The sequence below is a fragment of the Electrophorus electricus genome, chromosome 14 (assembly GCF_013358815.1).
Source record: "Electrophorus electricus isolate fEleEle1 chromosome 14, fEleEle1.pri, whole genome shotgun sequence".
NCBI classification, from domain to species: Eukaryota; Metazoa; Chordata; class Actinopteri; order Gymnotiformes; family Gymnotidae; genus Electrophorus; species Electrophorus electricus.
Genome location: NC_049548.1, coordinates 3230681 through 3251376, shown reverse-complemented (window position 1 = coordinate 3251376; position 20696 = coordinate 3230681). Strand labels below are relative to the sequence as shown.

Here is a 20696-nt window from a genome sequence, read left to right as displayed (position 1 = left end):
ATCAGTAACCTCTTTAAGTGCAAGACCCACTCACACACACACACACACACACACACACACACACAGAATATATATTAAGAAAGAGCATGACAGGGCTTTTGGTAAATACTGTACACTATTGGATGTGCTACTGTACACTAACTCTTGAAGGTATATATTAATGTATGTATTAAAAAGATGCAGCATGTGCAGATGTGCACAGAGTTTGTTTGAGCATATTTCCTGTTCTGCCATTGACTATTTCATGATGAGTGACTTTGTTAACCTGTGTAATTGGGTTTGCAATTCTATGTTCCTTTGTGGTAGCAGTTGCTATGGAAGTAATGGTTCTGGAAATAAACTGTGGTTAAGCTCCTATGTAATAATATAAATACTGTAGTGTCCAAGAGTAATGAAATTAGTATAATAAACAATATTTAGTTTTAAATTAAAGTGTTTTGCCATAGTCCAAAACTGAACAAACGTGTAAATCCTCAAAAAGCAACAACAGCACAAATTTGGTCTACTAGCTAAACTGGATTGAAAAAAAAACAACCCAAACATTTTATTTAGATTCCTAACACTACACTTGCCTTCCTCTCTAACATGATTGAAAATTGTAAGTTTCTCTGGATAAGAGTGTCTGCCAAATGCATAAATATTAAAGAGCAGAATGTTAACTGTACCTTTTGATTGCCATGTCATGAATTGTTACCTTTATCAGCTTCACTGAATACAGTAATAATAGTTAAGCGTTATTTGTTTATTTAGGAAATATTTAAAGATTGTTACATCCAAAGTAGACATTAATTTCTTCCTAGTGCACGCTGCACATATTTCCCCGTTGTACGGAAGGCTGTTATAGACCATATTTCATTTAGGCAGCACACAAGAAAGGGTTGTTGTTCTGTCCTATTCTTCCATGGGGCTTTGACATAGGTTTGATGGAGCTGTTGCTATTTCAAAACATTATGCTTTTTGCAGACTCTATTTGGTCAGCCTATAAGAGGCTTTTTCCACCACTGGCCGAATGACTGACTGACTTACTAAGACCTATAGATAGCAGGCCACAAGGAGTCAAGGCATTTTTGTTAGCAGTGAGTTAGAGAAGCTCACTAACATTTAATTAAATTCTGTGCTTCCCTCTGAGATGCCCGAGTGTTCCAGATGTCATGCTGTGGAGGCTGTGGAGGCTGTGCAGGACATCCAGTCTTCCCTGGCTGTTTGTTCAGCTCAGACGTGCCCCTACCAGTAACTTGTCATCAGCTACTGACAATACATTCATAAGAGCCAATGGATGTAAAGCTGAATACAGTCAATGCATTTGGTATTGGTATGTACTTTTGATACTTTTGCTACATAAAAAAACTAATGGAAAGGGTCAACTTAGGCCATAAACAACAAGGAAATTAAACATCAGTAAAATGCAAGACAACACTGTCATTTGGTGTAATGTGATCTGAAATAGTCTCTGTTTATGACCTGTGTTGGTAACATCTCAGATGCACCTACCAACAGTAATTTGACAGATGATTAACTTTCAATGACCCAGGCTGAAAGACAATCATTAAGGGTGAAAGTTGTAGCCATTATTATAAATTTGAGAAATATGTTGGGACTGCTCTCCTGTCTCAAAACATTCAGTATCTTTACTCTGGTAGTCTGATCCTATGCAGCCTTCATACTCTACTGTGATACATCACTGGAAGGGACGCGAAAAAGTCCTACATCAAAAGGGGAAAATGTCCAAGTCGGGTTCCAGAACACTAAACCCACATGAGGGGGGAAAAATAGATTACATGAGCTATTTGTGAGTGGTTCTGTGACACATTTAGTGTATTATCCTGTGACGTGTACTTTGCAACAGCAAATAAATAGTACAGGTCACTTGTGACTTTGCAAGTTAGCCAACTCCAACTCCATGAAGGACCACCCAACTTATACAGTAGCAGAATGCTTAGGAATATAGTCATGAAACAAAGGGTTCCAATCTTTTTTTTTTTTTTCATCAATGACCTTGATTGAGTTAAATTATTTTGTCACACCCCAGTCAGCACACCCCAACCTTGTACACATGCACACTCTCTTCACCAACCAGCACCCACCAATCACACTCCGCAAACACTCCCCGTAATCACCCAGTAATGCGTTGTGTGCATCTGTTCCTTGTTATCCTTTCTCTTCTTATTCCTTGCAGGTTGCCAGTCACGACCTTTTGTGTTAGTCTCTGCGAGCAGCTGTGCTGTGCCATTCTTTGCTCGCATTGCTTGCTTTCGAGAACGTTTCCCGTTAGGCTCTTTGTGTTTTTGTTCAAAGACTTTGGTTTTGTTGCTTTTTGCATGCTCTGTTTGTTCAGTAGATCTGTTTGTTGCCTCTGACCATGATACCGATGCTATCACATGACCAGTCTGTACAGATAAGACGTGGTCAGATGCACTACCAGGAAAAGAAAGAATGTGTGTGTGTGTGTGTGTATGTGAGTGTGTGTGTGTGTGTGTGTGTGTGTGTGTGTGTGTGAGTAAGTGAGTGTGTGTGTCTACCTTTCTTTATTCCCTGTCCACTCTGGGTCTCCTCTCCTCCTTCACCAGTCTGTCCATCCTCTGTTAGGAGGTCTGACCTCTAACAAGAAACTGTTGATAACCGCAGCCCATGTTCCCTTTAAAGGCACCATTCAATATCTTTTGTGTTAAACAAAAGTTTAAACATACCTGGTTGTTCCACCATGCAGACAGAGGTTATGAAACCATCTGCTTTTAATCTGGAGATTTCAGTCTGGGATTCCTAGAATGGAAAGTAAAACATCATAGGTAGAAACATAGTAGCATTTGATACTGCATAAAAACCTACTTCACATACTTTACATACTTTGTTACCTGACTATTGTTTCATTTCTGGTAAACAGTGTCATTTCATGTTTCAAGACCTTGAATTGGACCAGTGAAGAGAGCTACTATTAAGAGGTATTTTGAGAATTTAAACTGCAAAACAGATCCAGGACCTGTAGTTGGGACAGGGAGTAACAGAAAGCATTACAAAATGGTTGTCATGCAAGATTGTTTTAAAGCAATCTGGTTCTCCAGTACTGTAACTGGTCATAATTTTGTAAATATTTAGTACTGTAAAAAATTAATCTTGTGCAAAAGCACCTTAAGTTTTACAAAGTTAGTCCTCATGCTCCTAGACTAGAAGATGTGTATCTTGTGCTATTTGTACTTGGCTTAAATTCTATGACAGATAACATCTCTATGATTATCAGGCAGGAAGCAGGAAGAAATGTTTTCTTTGATGCTTTTTTAACAATCACTGTTTAAGGAAGTAATATGTCCAGGAATTTTTTAAAGCCTGCTGCTCCTTGTTGATTATACTCATGTATACAGCACACCCCACCAGATTAGATCACACATTTCACAAAGCTGATTGACTGAAACCAAGCCTAGCTTGCTAAACACAGAAAGAGCCACAACTTTTGCCAAATGCTAAAGTGGCTCAGAAACATGAACACTAACCATAGTGTAGTTCCTGTAGCAGGAACCATAGTTCCTGTAGCAGGAACCAAACAGAACAAAATAAAAGTGATTATTTCTAAGGAAAGTTCCAGCATGAAGGCTTTTTACAGTCTCTTCTTTGTCAGGGAGCTGATGTTACTGGCTCTCCATATCTTTTTGTGATTAGTAATTGCTATGGTTAATGGGACTGTCTTCATCTTTTTGTAGACGATCATCCACAACTGTGGTTATAATGAAGCAGAAGGCACTGACCATACCTGGGTCTAACTGGTGTTAAACATGTGCCCTAATCACCACACCAAAGAGCCAGCTCCCTGATGTCACAGCATAACAGTAAGATTTTTAAAAGCACCCATGATGTTGAAATGGGGTATATGTTTAAGTATCTCTTGTGTGTAGAATGCTAAGTATATAGATGTAACAATTATTTTTGAACACATCTTAACTGAACCACAGGTTTAAGCTCATTTTAGCCCATGTATGAATCATAAGGCAGCAAGTGAATAAAAATGCCAGAATCTTTGCAGAAAAGCAACTATGAAAGAAGCTGCTGTATTTTGCTTGGTCAAATTCTTTAGCATTTCGAAGGCTTGTTCACTATTGTGCTGAACCATTTTGTCATACTGTTGGCACACTACTCCCTAAGACACTGTTCCTTGTCTAGGGTTAGGGGTTCACTCTGTATCACCTTCTTTTGTTTTAAAATCTGCAATTTTTCATCAAAGAGCCAGTTATGCATCTCTCTGTACCATCCATCTAACTCCTGTGCAGCTACATGTGGTGTGTATGCAGTGGTAGAACAGTGGTTAAGGTACTCAATTTGTGAACAGAAGTTTGCTGGTTCAAGTCCCACCTCTTCCAAGTTGGCACTGGTGGACCTATGATCAAGGCCCTTAACCCTGAATTGCTTGAGCTGTACTCAATAATAATTGTAAGATGTGTTGGATTTAAAAAAGCACACAGAACATTTTTTAATGTTCTGGTCTGGGATTTGTTTTAATGGGACATAAATCATAAAAAGAACTGAGAATAGATTCAATCTGACTGTGCGCCTGGCCGTATTGTGCATGTCACATGGGCACCTGTTTCAGACGAATGTGCTGAGTGGTCTGGAAGCACTTCAGAGTTCCGGGTCCCTGGTACAGTAATGATGGAGCTTTGGTGATAATGCCATGCATGCCTTTGCAGAATGCTTTAACTTTATTGTGCTCATAATCGGTTTTTAGTGCACAAGCCTGTTAAAATTCTAACTTTCCTCAGATTACTTGACACACAAGTTGAACTGCACCTATTGGTTATGGGAACTGATGATTCACCCACTGGCTTTCTTCCAGTTATGGCATTCCAGTAAATTCCAGTTATGAAATGCTATGCACCAACTTTTCACCACCCTGCTACACGGAAAACTAGGCACTGACCTGTCTGGTTTCTTTTCTGAAAATGTTGCATAATATACTTAATGTTGCTGATTGAGACATGAGAATTAAGATTTTTACTTGAAATAAGAGAGCTAATTGAGGTATCAATATCCCCTTCAGCTCACGCAACTGATAATTAAAAGGTGAGTTTGTTCACAAGTAATACCAGGATGTATTGCATATAACATTGGCACACAACCACAAAAAACAAGCAGGAAGGTGAATCAGGAACAGCCTTAGAAGAAGGAAAGAAACACCTTATTACATCACATTATAAAACCAAAAGGAAGGACAGATTGCTTCTACCAGAAACCTCTTCCTACTGTCTACTAAACAGTAATCCACATTTCCTACTTATGAATCATTTGACTTGTATTATTGCTTTACAAGTAACAAGGATTTCTATTCAATAATCTTTCTTGCTATCTAGTAAACAGTAACATACAGTAGGTGTGTCTTTTTAGGTAATTTCAATGGCCTTTATTTCTATATTTGTAATTATACACAATAGGTAGTGCTCATAAAATGTGTCCAAATTGAGACTGCACTCAAACTATTAAACAAATTAATGTATAAAAAATGTATTACCAGAAATAAGAAATCAGAAATATCACAGTTTGTAGTTTTTAACTAAAGCCAGCTACACACTCACTTTCCTTATTATTTTAGTCCTTACCATCCTAACCGCATAAAAAAATCTTATAGGAATCTTAGAGAAAGATTTAGAAAAAACTTGTGCTGTGTCTGTCAGTGGTGTGGCATGTTATCCCCAGTTTTAGCGTGCTTAACAGCCGTTATATGGGCAAGTTTGATGTCCTTGGGTGTTGTGGAATCCGCTGCTCATACCAGTCAACAGCCACCTGTTGAAAGGAGCTGGCTTCATTTCAGTATGACTGTCCACACTGCAAAAAAGAAAGCAATTTGAAATGAATCTGGGTTTATGAGGAAAGTTCCAGAAGGAGAGCTGGCACATAAAGAACCATTGTGAAGAAGACACAGGCTGAGACTTCAGTCACAAACTGAGCTTTAATTAAGTATTAATTTAACATATAAACCATGAGGCAAATTCCTACTAAATAGACTATTCATTATACAGTGTTATTTTACTGTCATTATTATCTAAATATAACGTCTCTGAATGTAAATGGGATTCTCTCTTTGCTGTTCTGAAAACGTAAACTTTCTTAACAATGTTCTACTGTCAGAAAACAATAAAGATTGACCCTACAGATTATAACAACTTCAATTTTTAATTGCTCTGGTAAGGTACTATATCACCGTTGGTTCTGAACTGAGATGTGATAAAGTTATGTTGGGTGAATGTTAACATGAAGAAGATTCATTAACATTGATCGCAAGTCTGTAAAAAGATACTTGAGAAAAGAGAGTTATTTGTATCAATAATGTTTTATATATATATATATATATATATATATATATATATATATATATATATATATATATATATATATATATATATATATATATATATATGTATGTGTGTGTGTGTGTGTGTGTGTGTGTGTGTGTGTGTGTGTGTAATCTTCTTGACATTTGTTCAATTAAGATATAGCACTGTACATTTCTCATTGTATTGTTTGTATATATGAATGCTTTGGTATTTTATTATTATTATACTTAGAAGATTGTCAGATTACATTTTATAGGCTGTTTTTGCCAAAATGCAAGTAATTCCAAAGCTTCTTCTCATAACTGTAAAAACAGGGTCAAAAGTTCATGTACCTATTAATCAGCTCTCTTCTGACATCAGAACTTATAAATAATACATGAGAAGCCTTTGTTTAGATTTAGTATGATTTATCACTGACAGTATTTTCTTTTCTTTTTTTGTGTGTGTTAGGAAACACCGTTTTCTAAGGTGTGCTAGTAGGAAAGTTAGTAATGTTCTTACATGCTAATACATCCGTTCTACAGCTAAAGACATTAGAATAGGCGAGAGCGACCGCATGACATTAGACAAGACCGTAGGACTCATGGAATTTGCTGCCCCCTGGTGGCACTATATCAATTATTTTAAAATTTAACCACGAAGGGACTATTATTTTGAAAGATTGGTTACCAAATAGAGTTTCTAGATTCACGAATGAATGAGAAAAAAGGTCAGGTTATGTGATATGAACGGCAAAATTTTCTCTAGGACGTAATTATATTTCAGGTTTCAGTGTCATTTATAAACGCTGTTGTGTTAAAGAAACTAAACATATCTCACTCACTCGGGAATAATGTAACTAGCTGTTAGCTAGCTTGTTTGATTTCCCCGTTGCCTTTTGGCTTCTAATTATTAGCTAGCTAACCTAGCTAGCATTTAACTCATTAATTGTTGCACTAACTTAGATTAGCTAGCTAATGTACATTTGTTTTGCATTCTGCTAATTTGGGGCACATTCAGATTCGCAATGTTACACAACTTGTGCAAATATCGGCATTTTAGTCGGGCTTTTTTAAGCCTTGCTGGCCGTCAGATAGAGACTTCTGGCTCATCAACACACGTGCAAAGAGCAAAATACGGCAGCGCTGCACAAGGTATGATGAACATAATACATTGGCTTTTGATTTCTTATTTACTAAGTATTGCTTTTATTACAGCATCTCAATTTGTACGGTCCTAAAATCTTAGCAACATTGCCTTCCGCAGAGCGTAAGAAATTTTATGAGGATGTGACTATCTCTCAAGGTGAAGGTAAGTATTTATTAACTCTTGCCTTTTTAATTAGGTTTGTAGACAAGGATCTAGTGTTTTGTCAGGTAGGAACTCCCTTAGGTCTTATGTGCCTTGAACAATGTTCACTGCTTTCATTTACAGACGGCCGTTTTGAAATTAACCTTGATAAGCGAAAGCTGAGGACCCCTGGGGGCAAACTCTTCACTCTGCCAAACGAGGCCCTTGCCATCGCTGTTGCTACAGAATGGGATGCTCAGAAGGACACACTTAAGTTCTACACTATGCATCTGGTGGGATGATATGAACAAAGGTGGAAATTAATAGACTCTGGATAACAGAGACAGTTGTGGGGTTATCTGTTTTGTTCTTCTTCTAGACCACTCTGTGTTACACTGCCCTTGATAATCCAACGCAGCGTAGCAAGGACCAGATGATCTCTGCTGCCCTAAAGTATCTAGACACAGACACCATTTGGTAAGGCGAACAGCATTTTGATGGAAAAAAAACTGTAAAGCCTGCAGTGGATCTTTTCTTATTATACTGTAAATAAGGCCAACAACAACAACCAAAAAAACTGTAAGCAGTCAGTTTGCACTCAATGACAGCCAAGTTGTTACCATGACAGTGTGATTCATTTGCCAGAAGACGACATTTGAGACAAATGTTATCAGACCTCTGTGTTCCTAAAGCTACAGAGTAGAAGAACCTCCAGGACTTGTAGAACTTCAGAAAAATGAATGGGACCCTGTCATGGACTGGATTGAAAAAAGGTAAAACTTTTCTCTTTGTTATTAAAAGTCCATCTGTATGTGTGATTGTACTCATCATGGCTAATCAGTATTTATATTTGTAGGTACAATGTTGTCATCGGCTCATCCTCTAGTATAATGGGCCCCAAAATCCCAGAGGAGACTAAGGAAACATTTTACCAACACCTAAATTCTTATAACTTCTGGTCTTTGACAGGTATAGAGTGACATGTTAACTTTTGTCATTCATTGTGAGATGTTTTTTGTTTTTGAAGACAGAATACTGATGTATTTTATACTCATGAACAGTAATGCCAGTTAGGTTCATATATTAATTTATCAAGTAAACTCACTGGCAAACCAATATTAGAACACATTATGATTTTTTACTAAATCCCTACAAACTAGGAATTATACTTTTATCTGAATTTTGTTTGTTTTTAAAAATATATATATTTGAACAATACACTGAATATTTAAACCTTTCTGCAGGACTGGAGTACGTGATCACCCAGCTAAAGTCATTGGTCCTCTCCTTTGGCTTGATTGACAGACATCTGACTGTGGAGCATGCAGTTCTTCTCTCCCAACTGGAGGAGGAATACCAGGTATGAGCAATTAGTTGGTATTCATCAGTGCACTTTATAATGAGCATTCTAAATAATTATGATCCATGAAAGTAAACATTTAAATGACCCAACTGAAGTAATCATATGGCAATGTAGTCGACATATGCTGTGGTCGTAAAGATGCAAGCATGGTGCATATTGAGGCATCTTTCATCATTTGGGGAGGCATCACTTTTCTGTTTTCTGTTGACCTAGTTTTCTTTGTTCCAGTCTGAGTGGAATGTCCATTTAAGATCATAGTGGTGTGCTCTCTTGCAAAACTGTTGGCCTGTCCATGCTGCTCCTATCAGTGACCCGTGTGTCTGTTCTGTTGTAGATCCAGCGCTGGGGAAACGTTGAATGGGCTCATGACTATGACATGTACGAGATGCGGTCCCGAACAGCAGCAGGTGCCCTGTTTGTGCATCTGTCCTCTGAGAGTTCCATGGTGAAGAAGAAACTCATGCAGGACTAAACGCACCAGTGGCCATCTGCTAAAGTCAAATGCAGAATAATAAAAGCAGACAAGGAAAAACATGACCTGGACACCTGCATTTAAAGTCTGTTTGCGGTAATACAGACATATGAAATCACTCATTTTGGAGCCTACATTTAGAATATTTCTGGAACTGCTTAAGTGGTCTATAACTTAAGTCACGACATTATCTCTGATTATGATGTGAGTAATCTGCTTACACAAACACATCTGACCTAGAAAATGTTAGCCAATGCACTTCCTCTTTTCTGTTTTAGCTGCAATTCATTTCAATGTTGTCATTGTGAATTCTGTTATCCCATTTTTGTGTAACATTAAATATACAATGCCCGTGGCTAACGGACTACTAAAAGTGTTTGTCATATAAATCAGCCAGCTGCTGCTTTTTCATTAACCGATTTGAACGACTATCTGGAGATAGGCAGCGAATTGGACCAATAAATATGAAGTCCAGCCTTACGCCCTCCACTGGAGCTGTTTGAGAGGCGCCGTGAATGTTTACTGTCTAATTCACTAGTAGTCGATGGAATCGTGGCAAAATGGAGTTCTTACTAGGAAATCCATATAGTACTCCAGTGGGACAATGCATTGGTATGTTTTAAATGCCAATTACTGATTCAATCTTGTTTGGTCTACTTTTTATAACAAGACTTTACTGGTCTGGCAGCCTCGCCGATTAGCAGTTTACCTAGCTAGTTAGCTACGTGTGGCCCTTTGCTGGTCAGTCCATAGCTGTCTCGCTAATCGATTTGATTTTTGGCATAAACAAGTATAAAGTAGTATACAGGTCTGTGTAAAGGTTCCGTGTGGGTTTGTGAACTAGCTTGTGTCGGTGACCACAAGAGCAGTAATAAAATAAGCTCTAGGTGTGTCCTGTTACTTGCTATCTTAGCTATGTGGCTAATTTTGTTGAGTTTGAGTCTGTGTTGCTACCGCTGGCTAGCTAACGCGTACAGATGACTAATACGGTACATGTACGGTTAAATTTAATACATGACGGAGTCCAAGTCAGCCGTCGTGATTAGAAGAAATGTTTTAAATAGAAGAGGGGCTTTCTCCCTCCAGCTTATGAAATTCTAGATAGAGAGCTGCCAGAAAGTTGGTGAAGTTGCTTGCATGTCCCGCTATTTCATCAAACGTAGCTAGCCAGCTAACCTAGCTGCGCTGGCTAATGTAGCTAGCGTGATAATTATTTACCTGGCCACCAAGCTAGATGGCGAACTACCTTGTGACAGATCAGTGTCATCTGCATAGTTTTTCACATAAGTGTTGCGTGTATCGTCATGTTTACGCGATGTACGGCAGAATAAACTACAAAAAAGCAACGTTTTCTGAAAAAGTGCTAAGCTAAGATAGCCAGCTACTTAACGTAGAGAACTGCCAGGTCACTATCCAGCTGCTCTTGAACTGGGAGTGTTCGCTCCATTTGAATGCACATAAATTACCAACACAACAGGTTTTGCAGTCTCTTGTGTAATATTTTGTAAATAGTATGTTTTGTTTGTTTGTTTTAAAGAAAAAGCTACAGATGGCTCCTTACAAAGTGAAGACTGGACTTTAAATATGGAGATATGTGACATCATCAACGAAACAGAAGATGGGTGAGAGATAACGGAGGCTTCTCGACACTTTAGTGATGTGTAATCTGTAATAGCAAGATTTGTGGGTCCTTGTTACTAAATGGAAAATGCCAGCGTTTTCATGAGATTACAATTACGGTTATTTGGGATTGGGATATAGTTGGTAACATTTCATTTTTAAACTAAAAATGACCTGCATCACACAATGCACTATGGCATAAAATAAATTGCACACCATAATAAATATTGTCTGTTTTGTTAGTAGCAAAAAAAAGTCAGTGGTGATATATCTTTCGAATATGTAACAGAAGAAAAGAAACTATAACTGGGCAACCCAGCAGTTAAGGAAAGTGTATATTACCTTTTAATGAGTGATGTACCATGGTGCAGTTCTCCAGCGCCAGATATAATGATAACATCACTAATGTCTAATTTATTCTTTCTGATTACAGACCTAAGGATGCCATAAGGGCTGTAAAAAAGAGACTTAATGGTAATAAGAATTACAGGGAGGTGATGCTCACATTGACAGTAAGCAGATATATCTAATAAAAAATTTATTTCCTAATCTCACTGCTGTCTTGTATAATCAGATTACCCAGTGTTACAGTCTGCTCGTCCTTCATCATCACAGGTCCTTGAGACATGTGTGAAGAACTGTGGTTATCGTTTCCATGCCCTCGTCACCAATCGTGACTTTATCGACGGCGTTCTGGTTAAGGTCATATCTCCAAAAAATAACCCTCCGGCCATAGTGCAAGACAAAGTGCTGGCTCTCATTCAGGTACGTTACAACCGTCATTTAAATATACGGAGAATGAAAACATGATTAGAGATGACAACTGAAAAGTCTTGTGGGAAGAGGAGTTGGATGGCTTGTTGAGCGTCTTGGTAATGAGAAGCCCTATAGTCAAGGGGAACTAGGCAGTACTTTGGCCCAGGAGTGCTGGCCAAACCACACCGTGGGATCCGGTTACTTCTAGCAGCTCAGGTGTCTTAGGGCATCTTGAAATTATCCCTAATAGCCTACCTGCTCTTTATAGAACTGCAGCCTGCGCTGAAAGCTTTATAAAGATTCTCACACAACAGAACATCATAAATAATTTTAAGGAGGTAATGTCAGAAAAACGGCAGTGCATTTTCTTTATATTTACCAGAGAGACCGTGTCTTTTTGTTTTTGTTTTTTTCTTTCAAGAGGAGTTTAATGCCAATAAAATGTCATTCAGCTGTGTCAGTGGAGTAAGGATTAATAAGTGTCATCTGTCTTTGTATAATTTTACTCTTATAACTTGTTCACTTTACTGTTATGATTGTGTAGTAATGTTAATGCTGTTAGTATTGTACTGTCAGTACATTTTATTGCTCATGTTCAGCCTTTTCCATGCAATTTGATACCAGCATAAATTTTTTGTTGTACTGTTTTCATGAATGTCTGTGTGAATTATGGCCAGTAACGGCAAGGTTTGTTGACTCCCTGGTAACACGCTGTCTCAGGCTTGGGCCGATGCTTTCAGGAGCAGTCCAGATTTGACAGGTGTGGTCCACGTCTATGAGGAAATGAAAAGGAAAGGCATAGAGTTCCCAAGGTCAGACCTGGAGACGTTATCGCCAATCCACACTCCGCAGCGGGTAAGACACACTGGCGTTCAGCAGACTGGCTGAGGTGCAGTGTTTGCCACACCTTCTCCTTGCTGAAGAGGTAGCTTTTGGTGTATTTACCGATGTGTGCTCTTAGAAAATTGCTGTGCTTTGGTCTTACTCACATTCTGCTGCTCTGCTCAGTTGCAAGGCGCTCCCGAGGGGGATATCAAACCCTCTGCTCCATCCCAGCCCAAAGCTCAGCCCAACCCTGCCCCTGTCCCTGCCTACTCTGCTCCCCTGGCCCACACACCCCCCCAGATCCCAAACCTGCACGTGGCTGGGCCCATTAACCCCACTCCAGAACAGGTAACCTGCTTCCCTTGGACAGGGTTATGTGATCTTATTACATGTGCTTAGGTGGTGGTGTCGGGTCCAACCTGCTGTTTACCACTGAACATGTGCTCATCAGATTTGCAGGCTGCGGAGTGAGCTGGATATTGTCCGTGGGAACACTAAAGTAATGTCAGAGATGCTGACAGAAATGGTGCCTGGCCAAGAGGACCCGTCTGATCACGAGCTCCTGCAGGTCTGTGACTCTGTGGTTTTAGTTTTTTGTTTTGTTTTTTCTTGTCACTGTACACTCGGAGGAATGCATACATTTTCAAGGTTTTACTATAAAAGCATCTTGTTCCCCAAACAAAGATCAAGTTTAATCCCCCCCCCCCCCGCCACGCTGCTGTGTTTTAGGATCAGAGTGGCACTATAAGCACTGATAGGACTGTTATTGTTATTAGCACTGTGTGATCATAGCCTTGTGTGTGCTGGTAAGGAGCTGAACAGGACGTGCCGGGCCATGCAACAGAGGATAGTGGAGCTGATCTCCCGTGTGTCCAATGAGGAGGTCACTGAGGAGCTACTGCATGTCAACGATGATCTCAACAACATCTTCCTGCGATATGAGAGGTATTTCCTCCTGTCTGCTCTCAAAAGTGATCTTTTCTTAAAAGCTGCTTGTATCATTAACGGGAACTTTTGCCGCATTTAGATACGAGAGATTCCGGTCTGGTCGAGCTGGTCATGGTGTCAATAACGGGGTGAGTTGCACCGTGTTGTTAGATGGACATTTTGTTTGCAAAGTGTCACTCCACAGCCTCTTCACCTTTTGTACATGAACCTTAATGAGGTCATGGGAAAGCTGTGCGTCCAGGTCATGCCGCTTTTCCTCCTGTTTCTTCTCATTGCTTGCATAGTATCTCCTCTACGTTTGTTTGGAGGAATGCAAATGTTTTGCGCTGCATAGAACTGAGTTGTGACAGCATGCTGACATTATGGTGTCTTTCTGTTCTGTGTTCATTTTTTTTGTTTGTTTGTTTCTTATTTCAAATTGCTAGCTGAGAGAGGCAAGTATTAAAATCATGTGATCATACTTCGTCGTTATGGTGGCGTATCCACCCCCCTCAGTTCCCAGCATTTCACATGTTGCATTTTTGGCATGTCGTGCAGATAAAGCCTCTGTATGCCCATGCTACAATCCCCTTCCTCGAGTCCTGAGACCGCCGCTCACCCCCCCCCCCCCCATCCTGTCTCGTCCTTGGGTGCAGAGGGATAAACATGGATTCAGGGCCCGCGCACCTGAAAAGGAGTTCTTGCTATAAAAATCTTGGCCTATTTGTTCATGCACTGTTTGGCAGTAAACGTCAAGCAAAAGGTTTCATTATTTCTGTTTGGAAGTTCTGAAATGCCTTCAAATTCCCATTATATGTTTGTTTTCAGTGCTTGGACAGCTGGATCCCTTCCACACTTTTCTCACCATCTCCAATTAAACATGATGTGATGAGAGAGAATGTATTGGTGTATTCATATGACTAGCCATGTATTTGTGCCATGGGTTGGTGAAACTAGTGAATTTATTTTATTTTTACTAAAAAATACTAATACCTGTTATTTGTTGCTAGACCTCTTGTGAAGGGATCACACTGCATATGTAGATGGGTTGTAAGTTTGTGGAGCTTAAGACTGGTTGCCATTTTAGTTGGGTAAAACACTTCATCTGCTTCTTGCTGCAGTTGCTCTTTTATTCTGGTGTTCAGGGCCAATTTTGTCAAACTCCAACACTAATCTTTGTGTAACACAAGGACTTGCAAAACTGGCCTCTGATTGGTGTAAGAAGGCAACTTGCACCTTCCTGCTGCTTTCGTGGCCCCCTGGGAGTTGACGGGTTGTTTGCTGGTGCATGTGAAATGATTGTGTGTCTTCAGGTCCTGAGCGAGGCTACCGAGGACAACCTGATCGACCTGGGCCCAGGATCTCCGGCAGTGGTCAGCCCCCGCATCAGCGCCACGCCCCCCTCCGCCCTGCCGGCCTCTGTGGCCGCCGCCCGCTCAGCCTCCCCTGCCACGCTCTCCTCCAGGCTGGCCGGCCTGGGTGAGTGGACCCGTGCCTGCTCTGCACGCCTGCACCCCCCACGCGGGGACGTTCGTGTTAGCAGTAGCTGTTGTTTGACTGGACAGGGTTGTTTTTCAGATGTGGGTGCTGACAACGTTAGCGGTACGCTGAGTTCTCTGAACAGCTGCCCGCCGCAGGACGACTTTGACGTGTTTGCCCAGGCTAGGACCGGCACGTTGTCTGACCAGCGCAAAAAGTAGGAGCTGCTCATAACAACGGTGTTTCTTTAGGAGCTTCCTATAATAGCTGTCAATGTTCTGAATAGTATGCAAGGTTTCGCATTATATTGTAATTTTCATTATTGCTTTTTAAAAATGTTAGTTACATTATACAGGAAGTAAATATATCATCTTATGTAAAAGCTTTCATAGTAGTGGTAAAAATAAATAATTCATATAATAAGTTATAATTAAAATAAATAAATGTAACTCATATAATTAAGTCCTTATTCACAGTAGCTCATTGTCGTTTTGTTCTATACCAAACCAAATTTTAGTCCACCGTTGGAAAACCCACAGGCTGCAAGTGAAGCGCCTCCTACTCTCGATCTCAGGCAAAATCTCTCTGGAGGGGTGAGTGTGAGTCGTTTCTGTGGGAGTGGCCTGTCTTTCCCCTTCATTCTCTCTCAGGATGGGTTTCTAATCTTTAATGTTTAGTCAAATACAAAGAACCAATATTGGGGTGAAATGTAGTAACGACGTTTAACCCAAGCACATGATGTCATTCTGTGAGGGGATTTGTTGGCTTTTTTAGATTTTTAAAATGTTTGACACCTGGTTGAGCATGCCTAGATGTTTGCCTTCATTTACTGTGTGGTGTTTTCCCCTGGATGTGAATATGCTTGGGGCCCTACCTAAAAACCTTTTTGCAGCACTGTTTTCTTAAGCGTGTGTGTGTGTGTGTGCGCATATGAGATTGTTGAATATTTGGGAGCAGGGCTTGCTCTTATTTTGATCTTAATGAGTTTCTATCTTCTGTTGAGTATTATGTTTTGTTTTTATGTTTTCTGGCATTGTTTTTCTTTTCGCTGCTGCCTGTGGCTTTGGTCCAAAGGTTTCTCTTGCCCAGTCCTCTGTCATGGATGACATTGAGGAATGGCTCTGTACCGATGTGGTGAGATTGGTTTTTGTAATCTTTTTTGCTTCTTGGTTGTTAGATTCTGCATAACAGGCCTCCTTGTAAAGAAATATGCTCAATTAACAGCACATTTGTTTTTTGTTCGTTTTCTTAACCTAACGGCTATGCTGTCTGGCACTTTCTTTTAGACAACTGGTGTTCTATTAATGACTTTCCTGGGATGGTCACTTTCTGTATGGACTAAACCTTTATTCTTTTACTTTTCAGGGATATTCTAACATTCTAATTTTCAGAAGTCAGTCTCACTAATTTAGCGTTCACGTTCACATTTTCACCTCTGTCCCTAACATCTTTGCTTGAGTGGAGTGCTGGTTTAACTGGAAATGGGTGTGGATTCTGAACAGCGTAATTTAAGTTTTTCTGAAAATACCCTGCTGATGTTTTCACTCTGCTTACGGTTTATCCTGCGATCCAAAAGCTTTGTTACTTTCCTCCAATCCCTCTGGCACGTCTCTTTACTTTGTTTCTGCTTCTCTTTAACAGAAAGGCGATGAAGGAGAAGATGGTGTGACGAGTGAAGGTATACGTTCGTTTATTGTGTAGCAGCCTGGCTGCTTTGTGGGCTAGTGGTGGCTCATCAGTTAGGCACTCGACTAGTAGTCAGAAGGTTGCCAGTTCAAGTCCCACTATCAAGCCCCGTAGTAAGACCCTTAACCCTCAGTTGCTCAAGTTGCATTCATTCATAATTGGAAGTCGCTTTGGATAAAAGCAACTCCACAGCTGAAATATAGCAAGCGTTCAGTTCATGCATATCTAACTGTGATATTTAACGTAAAACATTCATTCAGTAGCCTGTACGTAGGAACCACCTTCCCAGTTGCCAACATTGCTCTTACTCTCTCGCTTTTTTAGAGTTTGATAAGTTTTTGGAGGAGAGGGCTAAAGCTGCCGATATGGTCCCTACCCTCCCGGCGCCCCCTAGTGGAGACCCTGCCACCACAGTGAGCTCCTCTGTAAGTGCTGGAAAAAAGGCGGACAGGCCCGAGGACGCGCTGTTTGCCTTGTAGGAGCCTGAGCGCCCCAGCAGCCCTGCCTGCGCCGAGTCAGCTGGCTCGCGGGCCTCCCTCTCTTCTGCTTCCTGCATTATCACACAAGCGACCATATGGCGGCTGCCTCCTATGCATTTTGTATTCTTGGATGTAAACAGACTGGCTTTGTTTGTTTGTTTGCTTTTGAAGGTATCCTAAAGACGGACATTTTCATATTAGACATTTTCACAAGTTGCAAAGTTGTCATTCTCGTTAAATGCCTCGCCCCAGAAACACACCCCTTCTCTGCGTGCGTGTGAGAGGTCATTGTCATACCTCATTAACATTACCGAAGCACATGGCAGCAATTTGTTTTAACTTGCCAGGATCCTGTTGTGCACACAGTAGGGAGGCGGTTCCTTTTTTTTAACCACTTTTTCAAAAGCGTTTTTTTTTCCACCCCTAATTTCCAGAATCTTTAAAGAACTTTGAAGATGTTATTTTCTTTCTTGAGTTGTCTTTAGATTCTTGAACTGGATATTTAGCAACAGCCTTTGTGTTGTTTTAGCTGCTGCTAGTACAACTCTAAAGTTTCCATTTGGCAGGTGCCACTAATACCTCCACAAAATCTTAACTTTTGTGAGATAAATTGACCTTACATTGTTTTAGCTGAGTATCTCTCATGTATTGTAATGTACCTGAAGGGCTTAGTACCACAGGGAAGATGTAGAGTTGTCTTCACCTTTTTTTTTTTTTTTTTCAGGAAGGGGCTATTGTATTTCAGCAGGTTTCATTTAATCTATTATACAATATGTGAAAAAATTTGGATTAGCATTTTTTTTCTTTTACATGCAAGGTCTGCATCATACGTGTGTGATTATTCAGTACATAAACAAGGGTGTCTGTTAATTAGTCTCCATCTGCCTTGAACACTGCTGTGTTTTGGTGTCCTGCAAGGTGAGAAGGGATAAAGGACAGAAAAGTGATTGTTTTGGCAAAGGATGTCATGTCTGTGGCTGTTAACCTGAGTAAGAGGTTGAGACATCTCTGAGAAACACTAAGCGTGGCCAGCCATCATTTTACCTGTAAAAACTCTTGGAGAATCACAAAGAAATCTAATGTTAATATGTATATTTTAATCTAATTTGCACTGAAACAGTTATTGGTCTTTTAGGTTGTAGCTGTCGTTCGTTTAAATGCTGCCTATTATGAGAGATGTATTCCAAGTAAATGGAGTTCATTTGAAACCTGATGGTGACTGCAAGGCAGTTTAAATTGGATTTTCCCTTACACAACTTATTCAGGAATGATGTCAAGCTCACTGTTGTTGGGGAGTGAAATGGATTCGCCTTAATGAACAGATGTCCTTTAGTTAAGGTAAAGGTGACTAACGTTTGTTTAAGAGTTGGTACTCGTATGTTTGCACATTTGAACTTTGAACCTTGCTCTGTTTGTTGAATGTGCTACTTTATATCTTTTATAGTGCTTTTCTGACATGTGACTCATAGTTGGCTACATGCCATTTTAATGGACCAAATGTCTAAGACGAACAAACTTTAGTAATTCACTTGATGACGGAGTCGGTGCTCCACTACGTAGATGTAAGCATCGGTGTCGAGAAGAGTCCCCGTCATGTTTGTAAACACTAGAAACTGATGATGAATTCTTTGAGTGGATGGAGGTCAAAGGGATATTGATTATTGCTGAATTGCTCATTGCAAAAGCAGTGCAGCTTCCTGTGTTCTGCTGGCATGTTCGCAGATGGCACGTGACGGTTCGGGTCCAGAGCAGTGTTCATTCCGACGCGGTGCACTAGTCCTACGATGCTTGCTTGATGGTTATGATCTATGGAAATGTCACCCTAATGTATTTACAGCGTAGCAAAAGGAAGAGGTTGCGCGTGTGTGTTTCTCCCCAAGTGAAAAGAGAAAGGGATCCGGTTGCCAGCTGTGTTGCGAGCGGTGCTCTGGGATTTTGTTTGACGCGTCAACCACACCCTTTGTCTGCAGGGTGATGCTGTCAAGCTGGCAAAGGAGGTGTGTAGGACATGTAGAACTTCTGGTTCCAGCTATTGGCTTTTGCCTGCAGCAGTAACAGAAGTGATGAGGCCCGTGTAACTTTGTTTCCAAGAGAATAAGGTGAAGACCTTAGAGTAGCTGAGACGGTGGGAAGAGTACAAATTTGTGGAAAAATTCTAAAAAATGTTGATTAGTCAGTGGGTGCATAAAACTCCTAATTTCCACTTGGAAGCAGGATATGTTTACCCACTGAAGAAATAAAAGTTGTCATTTTTAAGGGATCTTGAAGGAAGAAATACATTTTTTAAAATCACTATTAAAGCTTACACTACACATTTGCTGTTAGTAGGTAGCTCGTATGCTGAAATTACTCTAATATTCCGGACTGGCTTTTAAGGTACCTACCTTCATCCATTCAAGAAGTTATTAAATGTTGTTTTCTTTAACTACTGAACACTTTGAATCTGTTGTATCTACCTTTAAGATACTGGTAGGGAATTGGATGATGTACTGATTTATGAATATGTTTAGCTAATTCAACTTTGTGCAATTCTTGATTACTGGATATTTTGGGCCGGATGAAAACACTCAGCTTCTACACTACACGATGATATATTTTCCATATCGAATATGATTGGGATTGTTATCCACATGATGCAAACATGATTTTGAGAATGTATGAATGAATTTCAACTTTTTTTTTTTTGTTTGTTTCATAATGTCAGTATTGGGACAGTAAAATGGAATGCAATCAATTTCTGTGTTTTTTAGATTTCAGTGTGTGATTATCTTGCTTGAGTTTATGGAGTTTGTTTTGTTTTGTCCCTGTACACCATTTAGAGGCTGCTGTGCCTTCATGTGTTTAATAATCACTTCTTTTTTAAATTCAAGCGTTTGTGTTTCTCAGACACGGTTAAAATGATCACCAGTGGTGGTCAGACCTGAGGTCAGATTAGATTCCTTTATTAAAAAGCAACAAAAAAAAAAAAACCAATCTTATGCATTTTCCATGTTTTATAGGAACGGCACTTTTCCTTCAATTCCATACATGTTTGGAATTTTGGTGTGTGTGTGTGTGTTTGTCTGAGCAGTTCCATCCAGAAAACATGTTCAGGAAGAACCCAAACTTTGGGCACATGGCGAGCATGAGACTGTGAGGCATGCAGAAGCTGTAGTCTGCTCGCCAGCAGTCAGTACTGCTACTGAGCTTGATTTTGGGGATATTACCAGTGTCCTGGTTTGTGTGCTTGTTATACCTCAAGTTGAACTCTGTACTGTTTGATTAATGCATGTGTTAATCTCCAATAAAACATACCACATTGACCTTTCATCAAATCGGCGGTGTTCATTAACTGTACACGGGGTGCATCTGTGTGTAAATTTATTGCAGTTTTCAATAATAAGTTGGCTATAGCCTTCATCGTTGATGTACATAAGCTAAATATTCATGTCATGAGTATTTTACCTTTTTATCACTTTCAGCTCTTTCTGCTTTACAGCATTGAAAGGGAGTTGGGCTCAATTGGT

At 40.0% G+C, this 20696-nt stretch overlaps 2 protein-coding genes across 6 annotated transcripts; both read left to right on the top strand.

Annotated features, from left to right (window-relative positions):
* Positions 1 to 7000: 7000 nt before the first annotated feature.
* atpaf2 (ATP synthase mitochondrial F1 complex assembly factor 2) lies at positions 7001 to 9774 on the top strand. The gene is made up of 8 exons (XM_027032018.2): positions 7001 to 7447; positions 7560 to 7604; positions 7728 to 7876; positions 7963 to 8060; positions 8276 to 8356; positions 8440 to 8552; positions 8828 to 8943; positions 9281 to 9774. Exons 1-8 carry the CDS (start codon positions 7321 to 7323, stop codon positions 9416 to 9418), a joined length of 867 nt encoding a protein of 288 aa, XP_026887819.2. The 5' UTR covers positions 7001 to 7320; the 3' UTR covers positions 9419 to 9774.
* Positions 9775 to 9870: 96 nt separating this feature from the next.
* On the top strand, positions 9871 to 20504 carry tom1l2 (target of myb1 like 2 membrane trafficking protein). Of its 5 annotated transcripts, XM_027032013.2 has the most exons (16): positions 9871 to 10030; positions 10956 to 11040; positions 11472 to 11550; positions 11654 to 11803; positions 12515 to 12649; positions 12803 to 12967; positions 13071 to 13187; positions 13431 to 13564; positions 13647 to 13695; positions 13993 to 14001; positions 14860 to 15025; positions 15125 to 15242; positions 15543 to 15618; positions 16100 to 16159; positions 16667 to 16703; positions 17036 to 20504. In XM_027032013.2, the coding sequence occupies exons 1-16, from the start codon at positions 9979 to 9981 to the stop codon at positions 17188 to 17190; spliced, it is 1587 nt and encodes a 528-aa protein (XP_026887814.2). In that variant the 5' UTR covers positions 9871 to 9978; the 3' UTR covers positions 17191 to 20504. The 5 variants fall into 5 exon arrangements, with proteins under 5 accessions (XP_026887814.2, XP_026887817.2, XP_026887816.2 ...); XM_027032016.2 differs by lacking the exon at positions 12803 to 12967; XM_027032015.2 differs by lacking the exon at positions 16100 to 16159.
* Positions 20505 to 20696: the final 192 nt, after the last annotated feature.

Coding starts and splice junctions, on each gene's coding strand:
- atpaf2 (XM_027032018.2), top strand. CDS start 7,321: ATGTTACACAACTTGTGCAAATATCGGCATTTTAGTCGGGCTTTTTTA. Junction 7,605..7,727: donor GACTATCTCTCAAGGTGAAG/GTAAGTATTTAT, acceptor TTTCATTTACAG/ACGGCCGTTTTGAAATTAAC. Junction 8,944..9,280: donor AACTGGAGGAGGAATACCAG/GTATGAGCAATT, acceptor GTTCTGTTGTAG/ATCCAGCGCTGGGGAAACGT.
- tom1l2 (XM_027032013.2), top strand. CDS start 9,979: ATGGAGTTCTTACTAGGAAATCCATATAGTACTCCAGTGGGACAATGC. Junction 12,968..13,070: donor TTAACCCCACTCCAGAACAG/GTAACCTGCTTC, acceptor TGTGCTCATCAG/ATTTGCAGGCTGCGGAGTGA. Junction 15,026..15,124: donor CTCCAGGCTGGCCGGCCTGG/GTGAGTGGACCC, acceptor GTTGTTTTTCAG/ATGTGGGTGCTGACAACGTT.